At 48.7% G+C, this 23,264-nt stretch overlaps 1 protein-coding gene across 3 annotated transcripts; it reads left to right on the top strand.

Annotated features, from left to right (window-relative positions):
- The first annotated feature begins 1,144 nt into the window (after positions 1–1,144).
- LOC310680612 (ammonium transporter Rh type A-like) lies at positions 1,145–10,863 on the top strand. Of its 3 annotated transcripts, none has more exons than XM_083447508.1 (3): positions 1,145–1,236; positions 6,132–6,206; positions 9,066–10,863. In XM_083447508.1, exons 1-3 carry the CDS (start codon positions 1,180–1,182, stop codon positions 10,512–10,514), a joined length of 1,581 nt encoding a protein of 526 aa, XP_083303634.1. In that variant the 5' UTR covers positions 1,145–1,179; the 3' UTR covers positions 10,515–10,863. The 3 variants fall into 3 exon arrangements, with proteins under 3 accessions (XP_083303634.1, XP_083303632.1, XP_083303633.1); XM_083447506.1 differs by lacking the exon at positions 1,145–1,236 and adding an exon at positions 4,241–4,394; XM_083447507.1 differs by lacking the exon at positions 1,145–1,236 and adding an exon at positions 5,811–6,045.
- The last annotated feature ends 12,401 nt before the right edge of the window (positions 10,864–23,264 follow it).

Below are 23,264 nucleotides of genomic sequence, written 5' to 3'. Positions count from 1 at the left end.
CAGAGGCACACAGAACGCCATCACCAATCAACCACACCAGACCCAAACCCAGACCCTCTCCACAGATAAATTACAGACACCATCCAGTAGCCAAACCAGGGTGGCACCTCCGGATGCTGCACCCCCCTGCAATCCCTACACAGATCTGGCTAGCACAGGCCACAAAACCACAGCTCGCCCCTATACACGAAGCCAAGCCAGAGCACAACCAAGTGCAGTACAGCCATCTTCTCAGAAAAACTCTTCACAAAGTTCAAGAGTTCAAGACACGAAGGCTTTAGCAACTAATCCACACCTAATGACCCACCTAAGTGGGATTCAGGAAATCACTCAAGAAATCACTCAAGATATCCCTCAAGTAATTAAGGAACAAAAGAAGAAAAGGCACACTAGCCTGGGAACCTCCTCTCTGCCCAGAACATTGGAGGCTATACACCACACCTCCTCAACAGTATTTATAGGAACTCAAACACTGAGATCCTGCTCTGTTCCAGTAACAAGAAGCCGAAAGCACCAGCCTGAAGATGACGAGTGAGACCTCGTCGAAACGTCGCCTAGACACCCCAACTTTTACACGGGAAGACACCCGAGGACACCAAAACCTGCATTCCTGTACCCGTGAAAATCTACGAAAGCATATATATATATATATATATATATAATTTGTAATATTGAAAATGATAAAACACGGTTGCCATAATGTCCGGTATTCGGCCTTGGTAAACAGTGTATGGGTGAAAATGGCTGCAACGTCTGGTAAAATCCAGAGATATGGCAGCCCATATTAGAAGTGCATCTTGGCGAATTTCATTTAAAAACAGCTCAAAATCTTATTTTTTTTTAAATGACGAGATGTAGCCAAAACAACAACAACAACAGAGTGGGGGGGGGGCCTCAACAACTTGGCAAAAAAAAAAGCTCAGCAATTTTTGTTTCCAGATCTTCACTTTTTGAAATACGGCAACCCTAAACACACACACACACACACACTGTCAGGCCCCTGACGACAATTTCCATCTGCTTGATGGGCAAGGTCTGAAGCAGTTAGCCAGGCCACAGGATCAATTGTCAACCCAGTCAATCTGTCAATCACAGTTTGTGACAGTTGTGACAGTGACGCATCGGGACACTTAAGAGAAGCCGCGAAAACATGGAGCGACCCCACTCAGGGGCAAACGAATGACTTCAGTGCCGTGCGTCGGAGGAGGGCTGTGGAACACACAAAACGCCCAGGAGGTGGGTAGGATTCGTCTTGAGGATTATGTTTTCATTAACCCAAGTTTCTTCCAGATGTCAGGCTCCTTCTACCCTGAGCTTCAAAGGCCCCCTTGGCTGGTTCTGACGAAGCCACGAGGGAGCGTGGGACAAAAAGAACGAGGGGGGGGTAAAAAAAAAGGGCTCCTTCTCCGAGGCCCGCTTCCCGGCTCTAAAAACAAGCCTCGTCTTTGCGCACGTGTGTGCAAAATCCTATTGCCCCCCCCCCCCGCTTAAATTATGTGAAATGTGCTAACAACATGGAGCATGTGGGGGGCATTTATTTGTTTATTTCGTGCATCATAGTGAGGGGGTGTGGATTTGTGTGTGTGTGTGCAAAGGAACATTGTTCCGGGCTGTTTTGTAACATCTTCTTGGCCGCTCGCCCACCATCTTGGCAGCAGCCAAGGGTTCCTTCTCTACAGACAGCTGTACCATTTAGAGCCCAGTGATCCCTGCTTGCAACCGGTGGTGCTCCTTGGAGTGCCTGGGGGGCCTGCCCTGAGAAGCGAGACCGATTGCCAGAGAGGCACATCCTGTGCGGCTCAAGAGGAAACTGGTTACATGAACCCGTGCTCATGCACAGTGCCGGATTTACATATAGTGGGTTATGTACGGTACTTAATTCGTTCCGGAGGTCCGTTCTTAACCTGAAACTGTTCATAACCTGAAGCACCACTTTAGCTAATGCGGCCTTCCGCTGCTGCTGCACGATTTCTGTTCTCATCCCGAAGCAAAGTTCTTAACCTGAGGTAAAAGACGCCTGCTTCTTGGGAGAAAAGCAATGACAAACCTAGACAGCATCTTAAAAAAGCAGAGACATCACCTTGCCGACAAAGGTCCATATAGTTAAAGCCATGGTTATCCCAGTGTGTATGGAAGTGAGAGCTGGACCATAAAGAAGGCTGATTGCTGAAGAATTGATGCTTTTGAATTCTGGTGCTAGAGGAGACTCAAGTCCCATGGACTGCAAGAAGATCAAACCTATCCATTCTGAAGGAAATCAGCCCTGAGTGCTCACTGGAAGGACAGATCCTGAAGCTGAGGCTTTGGCCACCTCAGGAGAAGACTCCCTGGAAAAGACCCTGATGTTGGGAAAGATGGAGGGCTCAAGGAGAAGGGGACGACAGAGGACGAAATGGTTGGATAGTGTTCTCGAAGCTCCCAGCATGAGTTGGACCAAACTGCGGGAGGCAGTGGGAGACAGGAGTGCCTGGCGTACTCTGGTCCAGGGGGTCACGAAGAGTCGGACATGACTAAACACCTAAAGAACAACAACAAATGGAGTTATCTGGCCCCCGAGCCGTCTGAAGGCAATCCTGTATAGGGAAAGGGTTTTTTTTTTATGTTTAATGTTTTTATATATGTTGGAACCTGCCCAGAGTGGCTGGGGCAACCCAGTAAGATGTGTGGGGTATTCAACACATCTTATTCAACATCTTTATCAATGACTTGGATGATGGACTCAAGGGCATCCTGATCAAATTTGCAGATGACACCAAACTGGGAGGGGTGGCTAACACCCCAGAGGACAGGATCGCACTTCAAAACGACCTTGACAGATTAGAGAACAGGGCAAAAACAAACAAGATGAATTTTAACAGGGAGAAATGTAAAGTATTTCACTTGGGCAAAAAAAATGAGAGGCACAAATACAAGATGGGTGACACCTGGCTTGAGAGCAGTACATGAGAAAAGGATCTAGGAGTCTTGGTTGACCACAAACTTGACATGAGCCAACAGTGTGACACGGCAGCTAAAAAAGCCAATGCAATGCTGGGCTGCATCAATAGGATTATAACATCTAGATCAAGGGAAGTAATAGTGCCACTGTATTCTGCTCTGGTCAGACCTCACCTGGAGTACTGTGTCCAGTTCTGGTCACCACAGTTCAAGAAGGACACTGACAAACTAGAACGTGTCCAGAGGAGGGCAACCAAAATGGTCAAAGGCCTGGAAACGATGCCTTATGAGGAACGGCTAAGGGAGCTGGGCATGTTTAGCCTGGAGAAGAGGAGGTTAAGGGGTGATATGATAGCCATGTTCAAATATATAAAAGGATGTCACATAGAGGAGGGAGAAAGGTTGTTTTCTGCTGCTCCAGAGAAGCGGACATGGAGCAATGGATCCTAACTACAAGAAAGAAGATTCCACCTAAACATTAGGAAGAACTTCCTGACAGTAAGAGCTGTTTGACAGTGGCATTTGCTGCCAAGGAGTGTGGTGGAGTCTCCTTCTTTGGAGGTCTTTAAGCAGAGGCTTGACAACCATATGTCAGGAGTGCTCTGATGGTGTTTCCTGCTTGGCAGGGGGTTGGACTCGATGGCCCTTGTGGTCTCTTCCAACTCTATGATTCTATGAAATAGTAAAATTACCATTATGGAATGGGACGTCCGTATTTTCATCGGGGAAAAGTTGGAGGTTATCCTGTGAACACCCAGGATCTTGTACAATCTGGACCCTTGGGCAATAGGAGTGCAAGATGAGCAAGTTAGTCCAGTGACCTCTCTAGGCCACCAACCCCTGGCATGCAGAAACATCTGGAGCCCAGAAACATCTGGAGGGCACCAGGTTGACAGAAACTCGTCTTCTCTAACCAGCAGTGTCTCTCCAGGGCTTCAGAAAGGACCTTTTCTCCCCTAGCCCTATAATCATAGATCCCCTTTTAAAATGAAGATCTGAAAAGGCAAGGATCTGAAACTGGCCCCTTTCTGCACGCAGAGCGCATTTTCGGCCAGCGACAGATCCTCTTAATTTTCGAAATGCCAGGCTGCTTTGGCCGGGCTGCAATTGCAGAGCATTCCATCCCAATTATGATTTACAATGCTAACATAAACTAGTCCCTGACAACAGCATTCATATTTGAATTGCGGTCGGGGTGGGGAGATTATTTCTGCCAACTTCTAAGTGGTACTAACATCCCTGAAGCGCATTCCGGAGACAAACCGGCTCTGGAGTGCTCTCACTAATGACTGGCAAGAGGTCAGAAGGAACCTGTTTAACCTGATGGGGCGTTTATAAAAGGCCCCAGCGGAGCCGAACGCATTCAGAACAAGGCTGGATTGGTTGAGGCTTTAAGTCCAAGACTTACTTCCCCAGCCCTCTGGGAGAAGACAAGAAGCTCATCAGGGCAGCGGCCGGTATGTATCTCTGGAGGGTTTGATGATCTGTCTTTGGAATAGACACCAGAATTGAGTGGCATGGGATTAGGGACATCAAGAGCAAATTAGGCCCACAAAGCCCTCTCCAAGTGTCTCGATTTTCCAGGGACTTTCCCAGAATTACAAAACCATTCCAGCTTTGATTTGATCCCAGAAAAGAAATAGAAGTACGGTAACTTCTTAAAAAAAAAAACAACTTCAAGGAAAGGCTCAGAAAATAAATATCCCGCTGATGTAGTTCAGAAGCATCAACAAACCTAGGTTTAAACTTTATAATAGCATTAATTCTTCAGTAGTGTTGATTCCTGCATTGCAGAGGGTTGGACTAGATGACCCGCAGGCCCCTTCCAACTCTGCAATTCTGTGTCATAGTAGATGTAGACCAAATGAGAGATTCCGAGCCCTTATTGCATTATTGGAAAATACATATCATGCTCCATCCCAGTATATCCTGTTGAGGCTCTGTCCTATAGTCAGTCTCAGACTCTCTCTCTTTCTGAGGAGAGCGGGTGGCGATGTGGTCTAAACCACTGAGTCTCTTGGGCTTGCCAATCAGAAGGTCGGTGGTTCGAATCCCTGCAATGGGGTGAGCTCCCATTGCTCTGTCCCATCTTCTGTCAACCTAGCAGTTCGAAAGCACTCTGGTGCAAGTAGATAGATAGGTACCGCTGTGGTGGGAAGGTAAACAACATTTCTGGGCGCTCTGGTTTCCGTCATGGTGTCCCATTGTGGCAGAAGCGGTTTAGTCCTGCTGGCCACATGACCTGGAAAGCTGTCTGTGGATAAACGCCGGCTCCCTTGGCCTGAAAGCAAGATGATAGTTGCCTTTGACTGGACTTAACCATCCAGGGGTCCTTTACCTGAGAGCCAGTGCGGTGCAGTGGTTAAGAGCGGTAGTCTCATAATCTGGTGAACCGGGTTCATGTCTCCCCTCCTCCACATGCAGCTGCTGGGTGACCTTGGGCCAGTCACACTTCTTTGAAGTCTCTCAGCCCCACTCACCTCACAGAGTGTTTGCTGTGGGGGAGGAAGGGAAAGGAGAATGTTGTCTGCTTTGAGACTCCTTCGGGTAGTGATAAAGCGGGATATCAAATCCAAACTCCTCTTCTTGTTCTTCTTCTTCTACCTTTCTCTCGCTCCCTCCATATCTCCCTCCCCTGTCCTCCTGAGAGAGGGCACATGCTGCAACTTGCAGGGGTATATATCTGACAGTGGTTCCCAAGAGTTTTCTGCAACCCCAGCAAGGGTTGCACAGGATTGAACCTGACCGATATTCACCCACTGAGCTACAGCTCTTCACTGCTGGAGATGAAAGGGTTAGGCTCCCTCTCTCAGCTGTATGTTTGATCGTTATCACCACGAATAGACACAAGGGGAGACTTTGCCCTCTGGGGCAAGCAAGGTGGAGAACAGGTGAGGACAAATCGTTTCTCAGTCCTTGGATGGGTTTGGTCGCACCTGTTCAGCGATCGCTTGTAGGCTTTATGCCGGAGATCCAACCATCACATGGAAGTGGGATAGACAGTCAGAATCCCTCTCCCCTTTCCACCCATTGGCTATTCCCCGAAAACAGGGATCAGGTGCCGAGTGTCCAGATCAGCAGGCATGTCGTATTTATTACAAATCTGAGGTAAGCACCGTCTGTGTCCTTTCAAACCTCGTCAGAGCACTCTTTCTCCTCAAGACGTAACGGCTCCTTTCCTCTTTCTGCAACAGGTGAAGCAAACCCCAAACTGGCTTAGAAGAGAGAGCTGCCCGGAAGCTTCTGAATTTGCAAATTCCTGCTGTGAGGCAAGTAATAATAATAATAATTTATTATTTGTACCCCGCCCATCTGGCTCGGCTTCCCCAGCCACTCTGGGCGGCTTCCAACAAAGATTAAAAATACATCAAAATGTCACACATTAAAAACTTCCCTAAACAGGGCTGCCTTCAAATGTCTTCTAAAAGTCTGGTGGTTGTTGTTCTCTTTGACATCTGGTGGGAGGGCGTTCCACAGGGCAGGGGCCACTACCAAGAAGGCCCTCTGCCTGGTTCCCTGTAGCCTTGCTTCTCGCAGGGAGGGAACTGTCAGAAGGCCCTCACGCTGGACCTCAGCATCCGGGCAGAATGATGGGGGAGTCACAGAGGGTCACCTTCCCCACCCCTAGCACTCTCAAGAATTTGCTGGGCCACGATTCCCATCCTACCTAGCCATTGATGATGCTGCCTGGGGCTGATGGGAGTTACAGTCCAGTAATGTATGATGGTGACTGAAATTCCCCGCCAAGGTGATAGAAATTCTTTCACAATAACAGTTGGATTTGGCAAGGGTGCATATCATTTGTTTCTTTATACTCTGCAGGAAACTCCAGGATTTGCAGTCTTAGAAAGAGAGAGAATTGTACTTTTGCATCACCGTACTGATAAGGGACGCGGGTGGCGCTGTGGGTTAAAGCCTCAGCGCCTAGGGCTTGCCGATCGAAAGGTCGGCAGTTCGAATCCCCGTGGCGGGGTGCGCTCCCGCTGTTCGGTCCCAGCGCCTGCCAACCTAGCAGTTCGAAAGCACCCCGGGTGCAAGTAGATAAATAGGGACCGCTTACTAGCGGGAAGGTAAACGGCGCTTCCATGTGCGGTTCTGGCTTGCCAGAGCAGCGATGTCACGCTGGCCACATGACCCGGAAGTGTCTTTGGACAGCGCTGGCCCTTGGCCTCTTTGAGTGAGATGGGCGCACAACCCTAGAGTCTGTCAAGACTGGCCAGTACGGGCAGGGGTACCTTTACCTTTACTGTTCCATGTATAAGACGCCCCCATGTTTAAGATGCCCCCTATTTTGGGGGACTAAATTTAAAGAAAATGAGAGGAGATGGTCCAAAGCTTCCCCTCCACACCACTACACCACTATCCATGTATAGGAGAAACCCAGTTTTTTTGACATGGTTTTTGAGTCAAAAAAACCTTGTCTGATACACGGGAAAACACGGTATTTATTTTAAAGCCCTTCAGTGTTTTAGTGTGCTTTAACCCTAATTTTGTACGCAATTTTACTTAATGTGTACATTTATGCAAGCTATTCCCCCCCCCCGGCAAAGTAGTGTGTTTCATGTGCTACTTTCGTTTGCATAAGCATTTATATACACACTATCCTTAATGCATTCATTTATGTGCACACTACCGGCTTGGAGAATTGCACTGCAGCATTCAGAGGACTGCAGATACTGAAGGATAGATGCGTTTCAGTTTCTGTTATTGTTTCGAGAAGTGGAAATTGGACACGAGATTGCTGTTGCTCTCAGGTCCTGCTTGCATCTGCTTGAACCCTGTGAGGACAGGATTCTGAATAAGTCAGGCTTTAGGCCAGGACACACACACACACCCAGGATTTTCTTAGGTCTTTAGGTTTATTTGCCATTTGTCAGTAACGCCAGAAGCCTATGCAACAGTGCACACATGCATCCTGGTGGCAGCCTTGGCAGCAGGCAACATTTGTATTTGCACACGTGTCTTTTAAAGGTTCAAGAAATCGAAAAACATGTGCAGTTTGGGAGTGCTGCAGAAAAAGAAGCTCAGTTGCTGAACAGTTCCGAATCTATCGCTGGTTAATGTTTAATGTGACTAATAAAATATAAACAGTGACAGCACCTTAAGCACAGCGTTTAGACCAGAGCATCAGATGTGGAAGTTATCAGTCTATTTTCCCCCCCCCCCCATAGGTCTTCGCATATGGTGGTTAAAAAAAAAAGGTTTAAAATCTTATTGTGTTGAGTAGTGCCAGCTCCAATCTAGCAGAGGGGCTGTGATGCAGGACACTAGGTGGAAAAGAAAGACTGGTAATAAATAATAATAATAATAATAATAATAATAATAATAATAATAATAATAGCAGGGGTGCGGGTGGCGCTGTGGGTTACACCACAGAGCCTAGGACTTGCCAGTCAGAAGGTCAGCGGTTCGAATCCCCGTGATGGGGTGAGCTCCTGTTGCTCAGTCCCAGCTCCTGCCAACCTAGCAGTTTGAAAGCACGTCAAAGTGCAAGTAGATAAATAGGTACCACTCCGGCGGGAAGGTAAACGGCGTTTCCGTGCGCTGCTCTGGTTCGTCCTGGACACAGAATTGACCTGCACCTCCATGGACAGCTGTGAGTCCAAAATGACTCCCAGGCTGCGTACCTGGTCCTTCAGGGGCGCAGTTACCTCATTCAGTACCAGCCCCGACTTGGTGGAACGCCCTGTCACAAGAGACTAGGGCCCTGCGGGACTTGACATCTTTCTGCAGGGCCTGCAAGACAGAGCTGTTCCGCCTGGCCTTTGGTTTGGACTCAGTCTGACCCTTATGTTTCCCTCCCCTTATGTTCTTGATCTATTGGCTACTTTTAAAATGAGGCTGCATTTTAAATTGCATTTTAACCTGTATTTTAAATTGGGTCTCCCCCCCCCCATTATGTTTTTACTGTGATTTTATTGGTGTTAGCTGCTCTGAGCCCAGCTCTGGCGAGGGAGGGCGGGGTATAAATAAAATTTATTATTATTATTATTATTATTATTATTATTATCATCATCATCATCATCTGAAGCCAACAAGAATATGGCAGGCATTTCTTAATTACTTCTGACTACAGCGCTTGCCAATGAACTGGCTGACCTTGTGGTTTTGCCTTCCCCTTTCTGCAGGATCTTCTTGGCGTCTCCTGCTGGAAGATGTCCAAAGTGTTCTCCACCAGCCTCCGCTGTCGGTTGCCTGCCTTGCTGTTCCTCTTCCAGGGAACTGTGCTGGTGATCTTCGCCCTCTTTGTGACATACGATGAGCACACGGACGCCGCCAGCCAGCCTGCTGATGCTGACCCATCCGCCAACCAGGTCTACGCCATCTTTCCCCTCTTCCAGGACATCCAGCTGATGCTGTTGGTGGGGCTGGGCCTGCTGCTGGCTTTCATGAAGGGCTATGGAGTCAGCGCCGTGGCCTGCAACTTCCTGGTGGCCAACTTCTCCACCCAGTGGGCCCTGGTCGTCCAGGGCTTCGTACACTACGGCCAACATGGGAGAGTCCACCTTGGCCTCTACAACATCCTCACGGCCGAGTTTGCAGCCGTGACGGTCCTCATCTCTGCTGGGGCCATCCTGGGTCGAACAAGCCCCATCCAGCTTCTTCTCATGAGCTTGTGCGAAATCCCTCTCTACGTGGCCTGCGAGTGGCTCATCGTGAGTTATTTCCAGGCAGTAGATGTCGGAGGAACCATAACCCTCCACGTCTTTGCTTGCTATTTCGGGCTGGGCACTTCCATCGCTCTCTACCGGCCGGGATTGCAGCTGGGGCATCCAATGGAGACTCCATCTTACATCTCCGATCTTCTGTCCTTGGTGGGGACCATGTTTCTTTGGGTGTTCTGGCCCAGTTTCGTGGCTGTCCTCGCCCACCAAGGAGATGCCCAGCACAGGGCTGTGCTTCACACGTGGCTTACTCTCAGTGCCAGCGCCCTGACCTCCTTTGCCACCTCCAGCCTCCTGGAGAAGAAGGGGAAACTGAACCTGTGCCACCTGCAGAACGCCACGTTGGCCGGAGGTGTGGCCATTGGCGCGGTAGCAGACATGGTCATCTCACCAGCTGGGGCATTTGCCTTGGGCATTGTTTCCTCGCTAGCCTGCATCCTTGGGTTCAAGTACATGTCACCGTTCTTGGCCACTAGAGTTCGCCTCCAGGACCAGTGTGGAATCCACAACCTTCATGGCTTACCAGGCATCATTGGCGCTGTGGGCGGAATCGTAGCCATCTTATTGGTGCCAGATGAGGCCTACGGACCTCGCCTTCACCAGGTCTTCCCTCAGCGTGGCCTGATGCCACGGAACGTCACCCTGGAGGCAACCTTGGCAGGGGAGAACATGGGAAGAAGCGCCACGCAGCAAGCTCTCCACCAGGCTGCAGGTCTCGGTGTCTCCATACTCATATCCCTTGTGGGTGGCTACTTCACTGGGTTGGTTTTGAAACTGCCTTTTTTAGCACAGCCGCCTGACCAAGTCTGCTTTGACGATGCTCTTTACTTCAAGATCCAAGAGTCAACGGAGAACTCGAGTGTTGAGCAGGCTAGAGGTGACCTCCTGGTGCCCCTGAAGGACAAAGCTTGAAGGTCTGTCTGCTTGTGCCTTCAAAGCAGAAATAAAACAGCGGGACATCACTGAGTGGGAGAGTAACATTTGTCATGGTTTTCCTGGAGTGCCGTGCTGTCAGGGCTGGAAGATTTGAAGCAGGACTGTGCCTCCTGCTTGGAGGCAGGTGGGACAATTGACCCGAACACAGAGGTAACTGTTGAAGTGCGGGCAGCAAAAATGCACCTAAGAAGCTCAAATCATATATATGACTGACACCTTTCTTTGGAGATTAAATCACTGTCCAGACTTTAACATTCAAAAACTTTACTTGCAGAAACTCATTGTTGAATTACAACTTAATATTTACAGTCACATGCTTCTCCAAGCATGGGTTTACAGTCTCTTCTTCTAACTTCCAAAACAACTGTATTTTCCTCTCTTTCCAGAGCTCAGCACTCAGTTTTCTGCATCTCAGTTAGGCCATGCCGTGCAGCTCCTATGAAATATTTCACCTTCTCCTGCAGCTTAGCTCTCTTTTCTTCCAAGCAGAGAATAAGCGCTCCAACACTCTATTCAACTTAGCAGTGTTCACAGTGGATTCTAAAACACAGTCATCTTGCTTCACATAAAAATGGAGTCTCTCCTTCACTAAATATCTCTCATGTGACTAATGTTAGCCAATCACATGAGAACGTCTAGAGAACTCTCTAGAATTCAGCTACCAACCCATCAGATTTAAACACATAGTAATGCATGCAAGCATTTACAATTTCGGTGAATTAAATAACTAAACAGTAGCACAGAGTTGTCAGCTGCTGGGGCATCTAGGCTGATTTCCCTTGACCATTTTAGTAGCTCCAAGATGAGTTGTTTTGCCCCCCCCCCTTCTCTTGGACTTGACAAAATTACTAGGCCAGGGCTTTGGTAGCAGATACGTTAAGGGTGGGTAACTTTTAGTTACCACGGACATTTTTAATGGACGTTTTTACTGTATTGGACTTGAAATTGCATACACACATTCACACACACCTGACCAGGTGTTAAACACTTTCTCTCATCCCATCAACATCAGAGGCATGGTTGGTGGTGGGACAAGAGAGAGCCTTGGACCACATCGGAGAGGCTGAGAGTCTTGTCACCTGGGCAGCCCAGGACCTCGATTCACACTGCCCAGGCTAGTGCCCCAGGGAGCTCACTTCAGTGCTGCAAATGCAGCGGTTTGACTTCACACCTGGAGGCATGTTCCACTGTATCTCAAGACAGACGGATGTCAACATAGTCATACCTCGGGTTACAGACGCTTCGGGTTGCGCAATTTCAGGTTGTGCACCGTGCCGAACCCGGAAGTACTGGACCGGGTGACTTGAGCATGCACAGAAGCGCCGAGTTGCAATCTGCGCATGCGCAGACACATGGGTTGCAAACACTGCAGGTTGCGAATGTGCCCCCCGCACCGATCACGTCCGCAACCCAAGCGTCCACTGCATATGCATCAGAGGGTGAGGAGAGTTGGGCGCAGTGTGTTGCGGATATTGAAAATTCGGAATGTGGCGCTCATCGCATGAGTGAGGAGGTCTTTGCGAGGGAGCGAAGCTTCCCACACTCGCGAGGCACCCCAGGGACTGGCCTGAGGACGCGTTGGCGCCCTGTCAGCGCTCTGGGAGATGCCGGGACGTTCCAGGAGCCAGAAGCCACCACCAAAAAGCAGAAGAGCTTCTGGAAGACGTACTCGACAACGGCGCCCCCCTCGCTTGGCGCATGGCCACGCGTGAGAGAAGGCCCGAGAGCGAGGCTGGGGAATCGTTAAGGCAAATAATCGCAAACAGACCCGAGAGCGGCCTGTGTTTGTTTTGTTAATTGTCAGCGTAAAATGCTCTGCAGAGCCTGACAAAGGAACACCAGCGCTGACTCCGCCACTTGGGGAAAAGAAAAAAGCACCGTTCTCTTGAAAAAAACAATCCCGTCTCCTTTCGAGGCAGGAGGCAACGGGGGGGGGGGGGATGCAATGCCATGGGGAGGCCATGGGGGAGGGAACCTTAGGAGTCTGTGTGGTATATGGAGAGTACCAGAGGGTACAGAGGTGGTGCATCAGAGGAAGAAGAAGAGGAGTTTGGGTTTGATATCCTGCTTTATCACTACCCTAAGGAGTCGCAAAGGGACGCGGGTGGTGCTGTGGTCTAAACCACAGAGCCTAGGGCTAGCCGATCAGAAGGTCAGCGGTTCGAATCCCCGCAATGGGGTGAGCTCCCGTTGCTCGGTCCCTGCTCCTGCCAACCTAGCAGTTCAAAAGCACGTCTAAAAGTGCAAGTAGATAAATAGGTACCGCTCCGGCGGGAAGTTAAACGGCGTTTCCGTGCGCTGCTCTGGTTCGCCAGAAGCGATTAAGTCATGCTGGCCACATGACCCAGAAGCTGTACACCAGCTCCCTCGGCCAATAAAGCGAGATGAGCGCCGCATCCCCAGAGTCGGCCACGACTGGACCTAATGGTCAGGGGTCCCTTTAAGGATTCTCAAAGTGGCTAACATTCTCCTTTCCCTTCCTCCCCGACAACAAACACTCTGTGAGGTGAGTGAGACTGAGAGACTTCAGAGAAGTATGACTAGCCCAAGGTCACCCAGCAGTCGCATGTGGAGGAGCAGGGAAGCGAACTCAGTTCACCAGATTATGACTCCACCGCTCTTAACTAGTACACCACACTGGCTCACACCAACTAGAATGGAATTGGTATCTATAGCACATAGTTTTACATGTTAAAGGCCCCCGATGTGATGCTCAAGGTTGCTAAGCAGAGATCAGAAAGACCTGTGTCTCAAATGCTGTAGAGACATGACTGGTCAGGGCTGTCACATGGAAGAGGGAGCAAGCTTGCTTTCTCCTGCTCCTGGGGGTACGACCTGAACCCATGGCTTCAAGTTACAAGGAAAGAGATTCCGACTAAACATCAGGGAGAACTTTCTGACAGTACTAGCTGGAGAGCCAGTGTGGTGTAGTGGTTCAGAGTGGTAGACTCGTAATCTGGGGAACCAGGTTCGATTCCCCGCTCCTCCACATGCAGCTGCTGGGTGACCTTGGGCAAGTCACACTTCTCTGACGTCTCTCAGCCTCACTCACCTCACAGAGTGTTTGTTGTGGGGGAGGAAGGGAAAGGAGAATGTTAGCCGCTTTGAGACTCCTTAAAGGGAGTGAAAGGCGGGATATCAAATCCAAACTCTTCTTCTTCTTCTTCTTTGGCAGTGGAAAAGACTCCCACGAGAGGCGATGGACTTTCCTTCCTGGGAGGTTTTTAAGCAGAGGTCCATGCTATAGGTCGAGAGTCCGCTGTGGAATCCCTTACACTAGGATGCTATGTCTTTTCACACTTTTTTTCACCCTGTGTTGGATGCGGGAGAAATTCAAAGCCAAACCCATAAAACCCACGCTTTCCAAAATAGTGCACATCCTGAAATACAGCTATCCTTCGAAAATTCGCACTGCTCTGAATTCTGCAAGGCAGATTTCTGGCCAAATAAGGTGTGCTAAAAGGCAAAATACTAGGATCAGGTGTGCATGGAAAAAAACATACATATCAATGAAAAGAAACTACAAAAATGCATTATATTGGGAGAAATCGCTTTGCCAAAACTGGTATATTTGACAAAATTGCATGCAAAAAAAAAAGTGTATATTAAGAGAAATTTGCACTAGATTGCTGGTGATTTTTTTCAGGAGGAACTTTAAAAAGGGGGAAAGCAAACAGCTGTGGGAAAATGTGGAGAACTGAAGTATCAGAAACCAGAATAGACAGCTTCACCCTTCGACCTATGTCACATAGCTATATCTCTATTTTGCCAGTTGAGGACACGTGTTTATTGGATTACAATAAACGTGTTTATTGGATTTATGCAAATATCAAAAAGTATTGTGTTGAAAGTGGGCAGAAAAATCAAACAACAACAAAATAAAAACCCTTCACTTGAGCACAAGACAGCGCAGCCGAATAATAATAATAATAATAATAATAATAGTATATTATATATACCTCGCCCATCTGGCTGAGTTTCCCCAGCCACTCTGGGCGGCTCCCAATCGAGTGTTAAAAACAATACAGCATTAAATACTTCCTGAAACAGGGCTGCCTTCAGATGTCTTTTAAAAATAGGATCGCTGCTTATTCCCTTGACATCTGATGGGAGGGCGTTCCACAGGGTGGGCACCACTACCGAGAAGGCCCTCTGCCTGGTTCCCTGTAGCCTCACTTCTCACAATGAGGGAACTGCCAGAAGGCCCTTGGCACTGGACCTCAGTGTCCGGGCAGAACAATGGGGATGGAGACGCTCCTTCAGGTATACAGGATCATAGTGGTCAGAGACCAGGAGGATAGATTACAAGTTACACCTAATAACCCACAGTCGCTGGTCTTCATATCTGGCTGATGGCTGTCCTAGGAAGAAAGAGAACAAACATATCAATTAACACTTTTGTTGATCCATGCCTGGTGGGTAGGAATAGAAAGTGCCATTGCAGGAGGCAAGGACGTAGACCTCTACATGCAGATAGGTAGCAGTGTTGGTCTGCCATAGTAAAAACAAAATAAAAATTCATTCCAGTAGCACCTTAGAGACCAACTAAGTTTGTTATTGGTATGAGCTCTTCTGTGCATGCACACTTCTTCAGATACCATTTTTAAAATTTTGTTTTGACCTCTACATGCTCCTTGTTCAGGCACGGTGTGAACTGTGTAAAGGTAAAGGGACCCCTGACCATTAGGTCTAGTTGCGGACGACTCTGGGGTTGCGGTGCTCATCTCGCTTTACTGGCCGAGGGAGCTGGCGTACAGCTTCCGGGTCATGTGGCCAGCATGACTAAGCCGCTTCTGGCGAACCAGAGTAACGCACGGAAACGCCGTTTACCTTCCCGCCGGAGCGGTACCTATTTATCTACTTGCACTTTTGTGCTTTCAAACTGCTAGGTGGGCAGGAGCAGGGACCGAGCAATGGGAGCTCACCCCGTCGGAGGGATTCAAACCACTGACCTTCTGATCAGCAAGCCCTAGGCTCTGTGGCTTAGACCACAGCGCCACCCGTGTCCCTTGTGAATTGCGTAGCTCCCTCCTAAATATAAGCTTCCCCCACTCCCTCTCGGCCTTCCCTTTGGTCTAGGAGACAACCTGTCACAGGCCTGGATTAAGAGCCCTGCAAGGGAGCTGTATAAAACCCTGTTAATAAGCCTGTTAAACCAGAGAAACTGTGGAACTCACACCCACAAGAAGGAGTGAGGACTGCTAACCTGGGTGGCTTTAAAAGAGGATGAGGCAAATTCACGGAGGAGACTATTGGTGGCTGCTAGCCGTGATGACTCTGCTCTGCCTCCACAGAATGCCAGTTCTGAATGCCAGTTGCTGGAAACTATAGAAAAATAGTAATCGAATCCTGCTTGCAGATTCCACACAGGAATCTGGTTGGCCACTGTGAAAATGGGATGCTGGAATGCATGGACCACTGGTTCGATCCAGCAGGCTCTTAACTTCACCTTCTTTGGTAATCATTCATAGCCGGGTAAGATTGTCTTCCATGAGGTACGGCCCTAACCTTAATCAGGCTTCCTCAACCTTGGCCCTCCAGATGTTTTGAGACTACAATTCCCATCCCCCCTGACTACTGGTCCTGCTAGCTAGGGATCATGGGGGTTGTAGGCCAAAAACATCTGGAGGGCCAAGTTTGAGGGAGCCTGCACTATATGACGCTTGAATTGGATCTGGAAGGTTCGGTGGCCAGCAGTGGTGTAGCGTGGGGGGTGCAGGGGGGGCTGGCCGCACCGGGCGCAACATCTGGGGGGGCGCACTCGCACTCGTAGCTCTCTGCCCCTACCTGGCTCACTCACCCTCTCTCACTGCAGTGCTGGCTGTGCGAATCCGATCCGAGCCGCCGGGTCGCCGCCCACTGTGGAGGGGAGGGTGCCAGGCGTGCGGTGCGGAGAGAGAGCGAGGGACTATCTGGGGGAGGGACAGTGCAGCAGGGGCCCCCACGCAAATTACTTGCCTTGCCCCGGGTGCTGACAACCCACGCTACGCCACTGGTGGCCAGGATACCTATTTAAAAATGCTGGGCAGGACAGGTAATGGGAGCTGTTCATGAGCTGCAGGCAGTCATCCCTTATCCAAAGTCTCTTCACACACATACACACCCAATCGGAGCCCAAGGGATTCTCTATCCCCTTTGTTCTGCACTTCACACACCTGCCTGCCTGCCCTCTCTCGGCCCGTCCCGTCCTGTCGCATCCTGAACGGAATTCCTCTTGTCTGTCTGGAGCCAGCGAGAGGACAACAGATGGACCCTCCCTAAACGGCTCCAAAAAATCAGGACCGTCTGCCGAAAGTCTGGCCCACGAATTCTTATTAACCACAATCACCGGGCCGTGCGCTTGCAGAACTGCGAAGCTGGAAGAGAATATTTATTTTTTATTTAATTGGAAATGCATGGACATGCTGCCCCTTCAGTTCAGGACCTGCAACCATGATCCAGGGTGGCTAACGAGCCTCTCTTTTATCATGGGAGTAAATCATTCCAGCAAATATGAAAAATAAACAATAAAAATCACACATGAGCCGGGGAAAGAGAAGCATAAAAACATCGAGTCGTGGCAAATGGAATAAAACAAAATCAGCCAGAGCAGGATTTGCAACACAAGATGCGACTACAATCTCTGCGGCAGATGAGCACCCGTTCTCTGCTTAAATACCCAGTCCTGAGGCAGCCTGTGCCACTGCTTTGGCCATTAGGAGTCCAGCTCTTTCCGTTAGAAAAGTCCCCCTGATGTTTAGCCCCAAACTGCTTCCCTCCAATTTACATCCCTTGGCTCAAAGTCCTGCACTCGGGACGTCTGCCCAATCTGCTCCAAAGCAGCCCTTCGGATATTTGCAGGCAGCTATCAAGCATTCCCCATCGGACGCGATTTCCAGATTCCTTACCGCGTTTCCAGAACTCGCCAGTATCATTCCTCCCCTTTGTCTGCTTTCTCACCTAAGAAAAACCCCCAGGTGCTTCAGTCTCTCCTTGTAGGGAAAAACCCCACTTTCATTCTCACCCCAACATTTCAGTTGCCCTGTTCTCCGCAATCTGTAGAGTCACACGTGGGCTGGGAGAAAGTGCAATATAAGTACAATATAATATATTTTTCCAAGGGGCAATCAGAACTGTATGCAGTATTCCAGCCAGGCGCAGGTGCGTGCAGAGAGGCCTTGAAGGCTTTCCTAGGCCTTCCTCAGGAACCCCAGCCCCTCACTTGCCCCCCATGGCTGCTCTGGGAGGAAACCTCTCTCGCCTCCTTCTCCCCCCTCTCCGCTGCTATTTTGGTGAGAGTCTCCTGTCCCCGTTTCCTTCTTCCGGTTGTTTTGCTCTGATCCCTTCTCCCTGCCTCTCCTCTCTCTCTCCCCTGCCCCCTCCACTCTTTCCTTCCTTCCGTCCTGAGTTTCCATGCCATCATCCCTCTGAGGACATTTGGTGACATTGTTTTTGCTATGAGGAAATCCATCCCTGCTTTCCCCACCCTTTCAGGACTAAGCTAGCAACTTGCAACTCCCATACTCCCCTCCGACTGAGCACAAAAGAGCGAAGGCTGTAACTGGGAGCGGAATAGCATTGGGCTTGGGGAAGATTCCCTTCCCTTCCTGGTCTTCTTCCAGTCCCCACCACCGATTTTGAGAAATGGTGGAAAGGGTTAAGCATCCTCCCTCCCTCTGCCCTCCGCCGAAATTGGCAACCTCCCACGCCTGCTTTTCAACGACATAATAATTTGTAAAAATCAAAACAGAAGATGGAAAGAAGATGTGCATTTTCTCTGTATCTTCTGCATTCGTGCATGAATGTTATTACAGCCAAGACTCACATCACAACATTTGGAGAAGTGTGATATCTGACTGATTGCTGGGATATATCTTGCACAATGGTTTGGGGGGGGTGTGTCAGTGTACGTGTGAATTGGCTTGGTCTGCCTCAAAATGCAGGCCAAACAAAATCCTGAAGCATCCCTGGGCTGGAAAACACCCTCACCTGCCTTCATGGCCACCAAAATCAGGTACCGTATTTTTCACTCTATAAGATGCACTTTTCCCCTCCTAAAAAGTAAGGGGAAATGTGTGTGCATTTTATGGAGCGAATGCAGGCTCCATGGGTTCAGCGAAAGCAACGGGAAGCCTCCAAAGTGCAGCAGGAGCGCTCCCGCCGCACTCCGGAGGCTTCGCGTTGCTTTCGCTGAAGCCTGGAGAGTGAGAGGGATCGGTGCACACTGATTCCTCTTTCTCTCCTGGTTTCACTTCGCTGGAGAGGCACTGCACAGCTTTCCCTCTCTGCGCAGCGCCCCTTCAGCGAAGCGGGAGGAGAAATGGAAGGGGCTCCGTTTCTCCTGCTGCTTCGCTGAAGGGGCACTGCGCAGAGAGGGAGAGAATTTTTTTTTTCTTGTTCTCCTCTAAAATTAGGTGCGTCTTATGGTCAGGTGCGTCTTATAGAGCGAAAAATACGGTAGTTTTTTAAAGGCATGTGTGTCTTTCATGGAAGATAAGGCTACGAATGAATACCAGCTATGAAAACACCAAGATCAGAGGGAGGATATCTCTGAACACCGGTTGTCCGGGTTCTCGAGTGCTCAGGTTCTGTTTGCAGGCTTCCCAAAAGCATCTTATCGGCCACTGAAGGAGGACTGGACAAGGTGGGCTGCTGGCTTGATCCTGTCAGGTTCCTTCTTGCGCCCGTCTGTGCTGCACACGCAAAGCAAGGTCTCTTTTTAAGGAAGAATTTTGATGCCTGGGCAACGCAGCCGAGGAACTGTGGGAAGGAGGAAGGGGGAACAGAAGGCTGCCTGTCTATGGAGCGTTCATCCTGATTGTTTTCAGGAAGATTAGGCAACATTGGTTGTTCAGTGAGCGTTCATGCTGATCCGATTGCAGAGTGATCCAATGCCACTGCCGAAAGTCTTATCCTGTACTGCAGGTTGTTGGACTAGATAATCCACAGAGTCCCTTTCAATTATTCTCTCCCACACTTTCAGGTGCATTTCCCCATCACGGTCCCCTTTTTACTACCTGCATTAAAATAGATTTCTTTTTACATCAGCTTTGAACTCTGTTGCAGTTTACCTACTTTTTTTGCTGTGTTTTTAACTATCTGTGCTTTATCCATGTTCGTTTTAAATTTTGTGAGCTGTCTCCTGTCCCAGTTCTGGGGAAAAGACACAATACACACACACACGGATGGATTTTGGGAAATCAGGTTTGCAGCACTAATTGCACAACCTGGATTTGCCACGATGTGTCTGAATGCCACCCTAAGGCCACGACAGTCTTCAAGTGCCCCGAGTTTCTGCTTCAGACACTTTTCCAGTATGTATTTTAACACTCCAGAGCGCTCTTGCTTATCTGCTTTAGTGATAGATTCCTCACTTCTTCTTTTAACTGACTGTGCCTGTTTTTTTGGGTTTTTTTTAAAGTGGATAGTTGTGGAAATTTAGCAGGGGAATCTTCTGACAACAGTCGTTTCCTTGCCAGGAAAATAAACACCATACAAAACCTTCCCCCTGCTAAAATGTCTCTTGTGCTGGGCTGCTGTGAAAGGCACGGGAGGGGAACTAGTAAAATAAATATAATTAAATATATAGCAATTGTCCAAAAGTGCTGCCTTTTAGGGTCTGGGTATAAGTGAGTGAGAGTCTTTCCTCACCCACCATTCTCACCTTTCTGATTTGGCTAGACTGCCGAGACTTCCAACCTAAGCAAAACATAGCAGCAGGTAAAGTATCAGGTTTCTGTCTTGCTCTCTGTATGATTTGTGGATGGTTCTCAGGCCGATTTTCAGTGTGTTATTCAAAATACGCTCAAAAAAGAGCGGGGAGACTCTCACTATTTAAAGTGAAACCTTGGCAAAACAATCGTTTTTACCAACTGCACATTCCCCTTTCATGCTCACCGGGCAGGATCCATACCTGTGCGTGTCCTGTCCCCCAACCCCCAATTATCCTGCAAAAAGTGAACAAAGGGGTACAGAAAGCCCCCTTCCACCGAGTCAGACCACTGGTTCCATCTGCCTCAATATTGTCCACCCGGACTGGCAGCAGCAATCTGGGGTTGCGGACAGGGGGACAACACACCTTGTCCTCCCTGTAGAGGCCATTGGGTATTGAACCTGCGACCTTCTGCATGCAGAGCGGGTGCTGTAACCACTGAGCTACAGCCTGCCCTCTTTCGCAACCGCCAGACCTTTTCCTGTGGGGTTAAGCAACCCCAGTGAAGCTCATCTGCCGCGCATACCTCAATTTTGCCAAGTATCGCTTGTGTCCCTTTTTTGAGTTGGCCTGGACTCCAACCCCTCACTGAATAAGAGGTAATGGGACCCCTGAACATTAGGTCCAGTCGTGACCGACTCTGGGGTTGTGGCACTCATCTCGCTTTATTGGCCGAGGGAGACAGCTTCTGGGTCATGTGGCCAGCATGACTAAGCCACTTCTAGTGAACCAGAGCAGCGCACGGAAATGCTGTTTACCTTCCCGCCGGAGCAATACCTATTTATCTACTTGCACTCTGACGTGCTTTCGAACTGCTAGGTTGGCAGGAGCAGGGACCGAGCAACAGGAGCTCACCCCGTCGCGGGGATTCGAACCACCAACCTTCTGATCGGCAAGTCCTAGGCTCTGTGGTTTATCCCACAGCGCCACCCAGTCACATAAATAGGGCACTGTTTGAATTGACCGTAGGGAGGCTCTGACTTTCCTTTCTTTTTTAAAAGAACTGTTAAACGAAAAATTCAGAACGGAGCATTAAGTTACATCTGTATAGATTTTGGGGAGGGAGAAGATGCTGGACAGCTCTCTGCTGCCCCCTGGTGGTGAGGCTGACAAGATCTAAGTGAGGGAAAGCTTTTAAAAAAGTGCACAGTATAGAAATATGCTCTATGTGGATGTTTCTGCACAAAGGAGATGCTTTATTTTAATTTCAATTTTTTTTATTGATTTTCAAAAATTCAAAACAGACAGACAAACAAAACAAACATACCTACATCCTCCTTAAATCTTGGTAACATTATTACGTGACTTCCTCAAATCCCCTTGGTTGAATTTCATTGTATATCATTTTAACAGTTTTCCAAAATCGATTTTCTCAAAAAATTAACTTGATCACTTAACATCTTTCATTCTTTCTAATTTAACTTTAAACATCTTAAATCTTCTCACACATTTGAATCCTAAGCCTATCTATTATTTGCAAGCTTTTCCAATTAAGTTATCTTAACATATTTAGCTAAATAGTCTTTAAATTTCATCCATTCTTCCTGATACTCCTCCTCTTTCTGGTCGCGGACTCTTCCATTCAGGTCGGCCAGCTCCGAAAAGTCCATCATCTTCACCTGCCAATCTTCCACTGTTGGTATGTCTTGTGTTTTCCAATTCTTCGCTAACAAAATTCTTGCTGCAGTTGTGGCATACAAAAATAATTTAACATCTTTTTGGGGCAATTCCAAACCTTAAAGGAGATCCTTTAGACAAGGGCAAAGGATGGTTTTGTTTTGAACGAGTGCATTAAGTCAAATGTGTTGCAGCTCCTTAGCTCTACGCTCAATGGGTTGCGCTGTTTTTAATTAAGTTTTCAAAGGCACAATATAGACCAGAATAACCCCTCTGCAGCACCACAAATCCAACTCAATGGTGTAACGTTGGAAAATGTCCATCACTTCTCCTACCTAGGCTGTTATGCATTTTAAATAAAAGGGCACATTCTACTCATGTGAAAACACGCTGATTCCCGGACCGTCTGCGGACCGGATTTAGAAGGTGATTGGGCGATTTGATTTGATATGTTAATTAGATGTTCTTATTGGAAAATTAATAAACGCTTTAGAAGACAATTGGGTGGGATCTGGCCCCTGGGCCTTAGTTTGCCTACTCATGATCTAAAGATCTGTCAGCTTGTTTTCTCCTGCCCTCGAGGGCAGGACTCGAACCAATGGCTTCAAGTCACAAGAAAGGAGATTCCAACTAAACAGCAGGAAGAACTTTCTGACAGTGGAACAATCTCCCTCAGGAGGTCGTAGACTCTCCTTCCTTGGAGGCTTTTAAGCAGACTGGATGGCCATCTGTCATGAATGCTTTGGTTGAGATTCCTGCATTGCAGGGGGCTGGACTAGATAATCCTTGGTTTCCCCTTCCAACTCTGCAAGTCTACGATTCATCAGCGAAAGACGCCAGGTTCAAGTCTTGCCATTTCAAGGCACGGCTCCCGTTTGAAGCCCGAGCGAGCTACTTATCCATCAGTGCAGCTAGAAAAACCTACAGAAGGCGGCTTTCTTTTATACCATTCTTACCTCTCTCTCTCTCTTTTTGCAATCATCACCATCTAGTAAATTACACAGGACATAGAGAGGAGTTATACAGGCACCCATCCTAATTCAGTGGCTGATCTATAGGTAAGGTAAAGGGACCCCTGACCATTAGGTCCAGTCGTGACCGACTCTGAGGTTGCGGCGCTCATCTCGCTTTATTGGCCGAGGGAGCTGGTGTACAGCTTCCGGGTCAGGTGGCCAGCATGACAGCCGCTTCTGGCGAACCAGAGCAGCGCACGGAAACGCCGTTTACCTTCCTGCCGGAGTGGTACCTATTTATCTACTTGCACTTTGACGTGCTTTCGAACTGCTAGGTTGGCAGGAGCAGGGACCGAGCAACGGGAGCTCACCCCGTCGCAGGGATTCGAACCGCCGACCTTCTGATCGGCAACTCCTAGGCTCTGTGGTTTAACCCACAGCGCCACCCGCGTCCCATGGCTGATC

The sequence above is a fragment of the Podarcis tiliguerta genome (genome assembly GCF_965153285.1).
Source record: "Podarcis tiliguerta genome assembly, chromosome: 6".
Lineage (NCBI taxonomy): Eukaryota > Metazoa > Chordata > Lepidosauria > Squamata > Lacertidae > Podarcis > Podarcis tiliguerta.
Note: the sequence above shows the minus strand (reverse complement) of the source record. Positions and strands in the feature narration are given on the sequence as shown.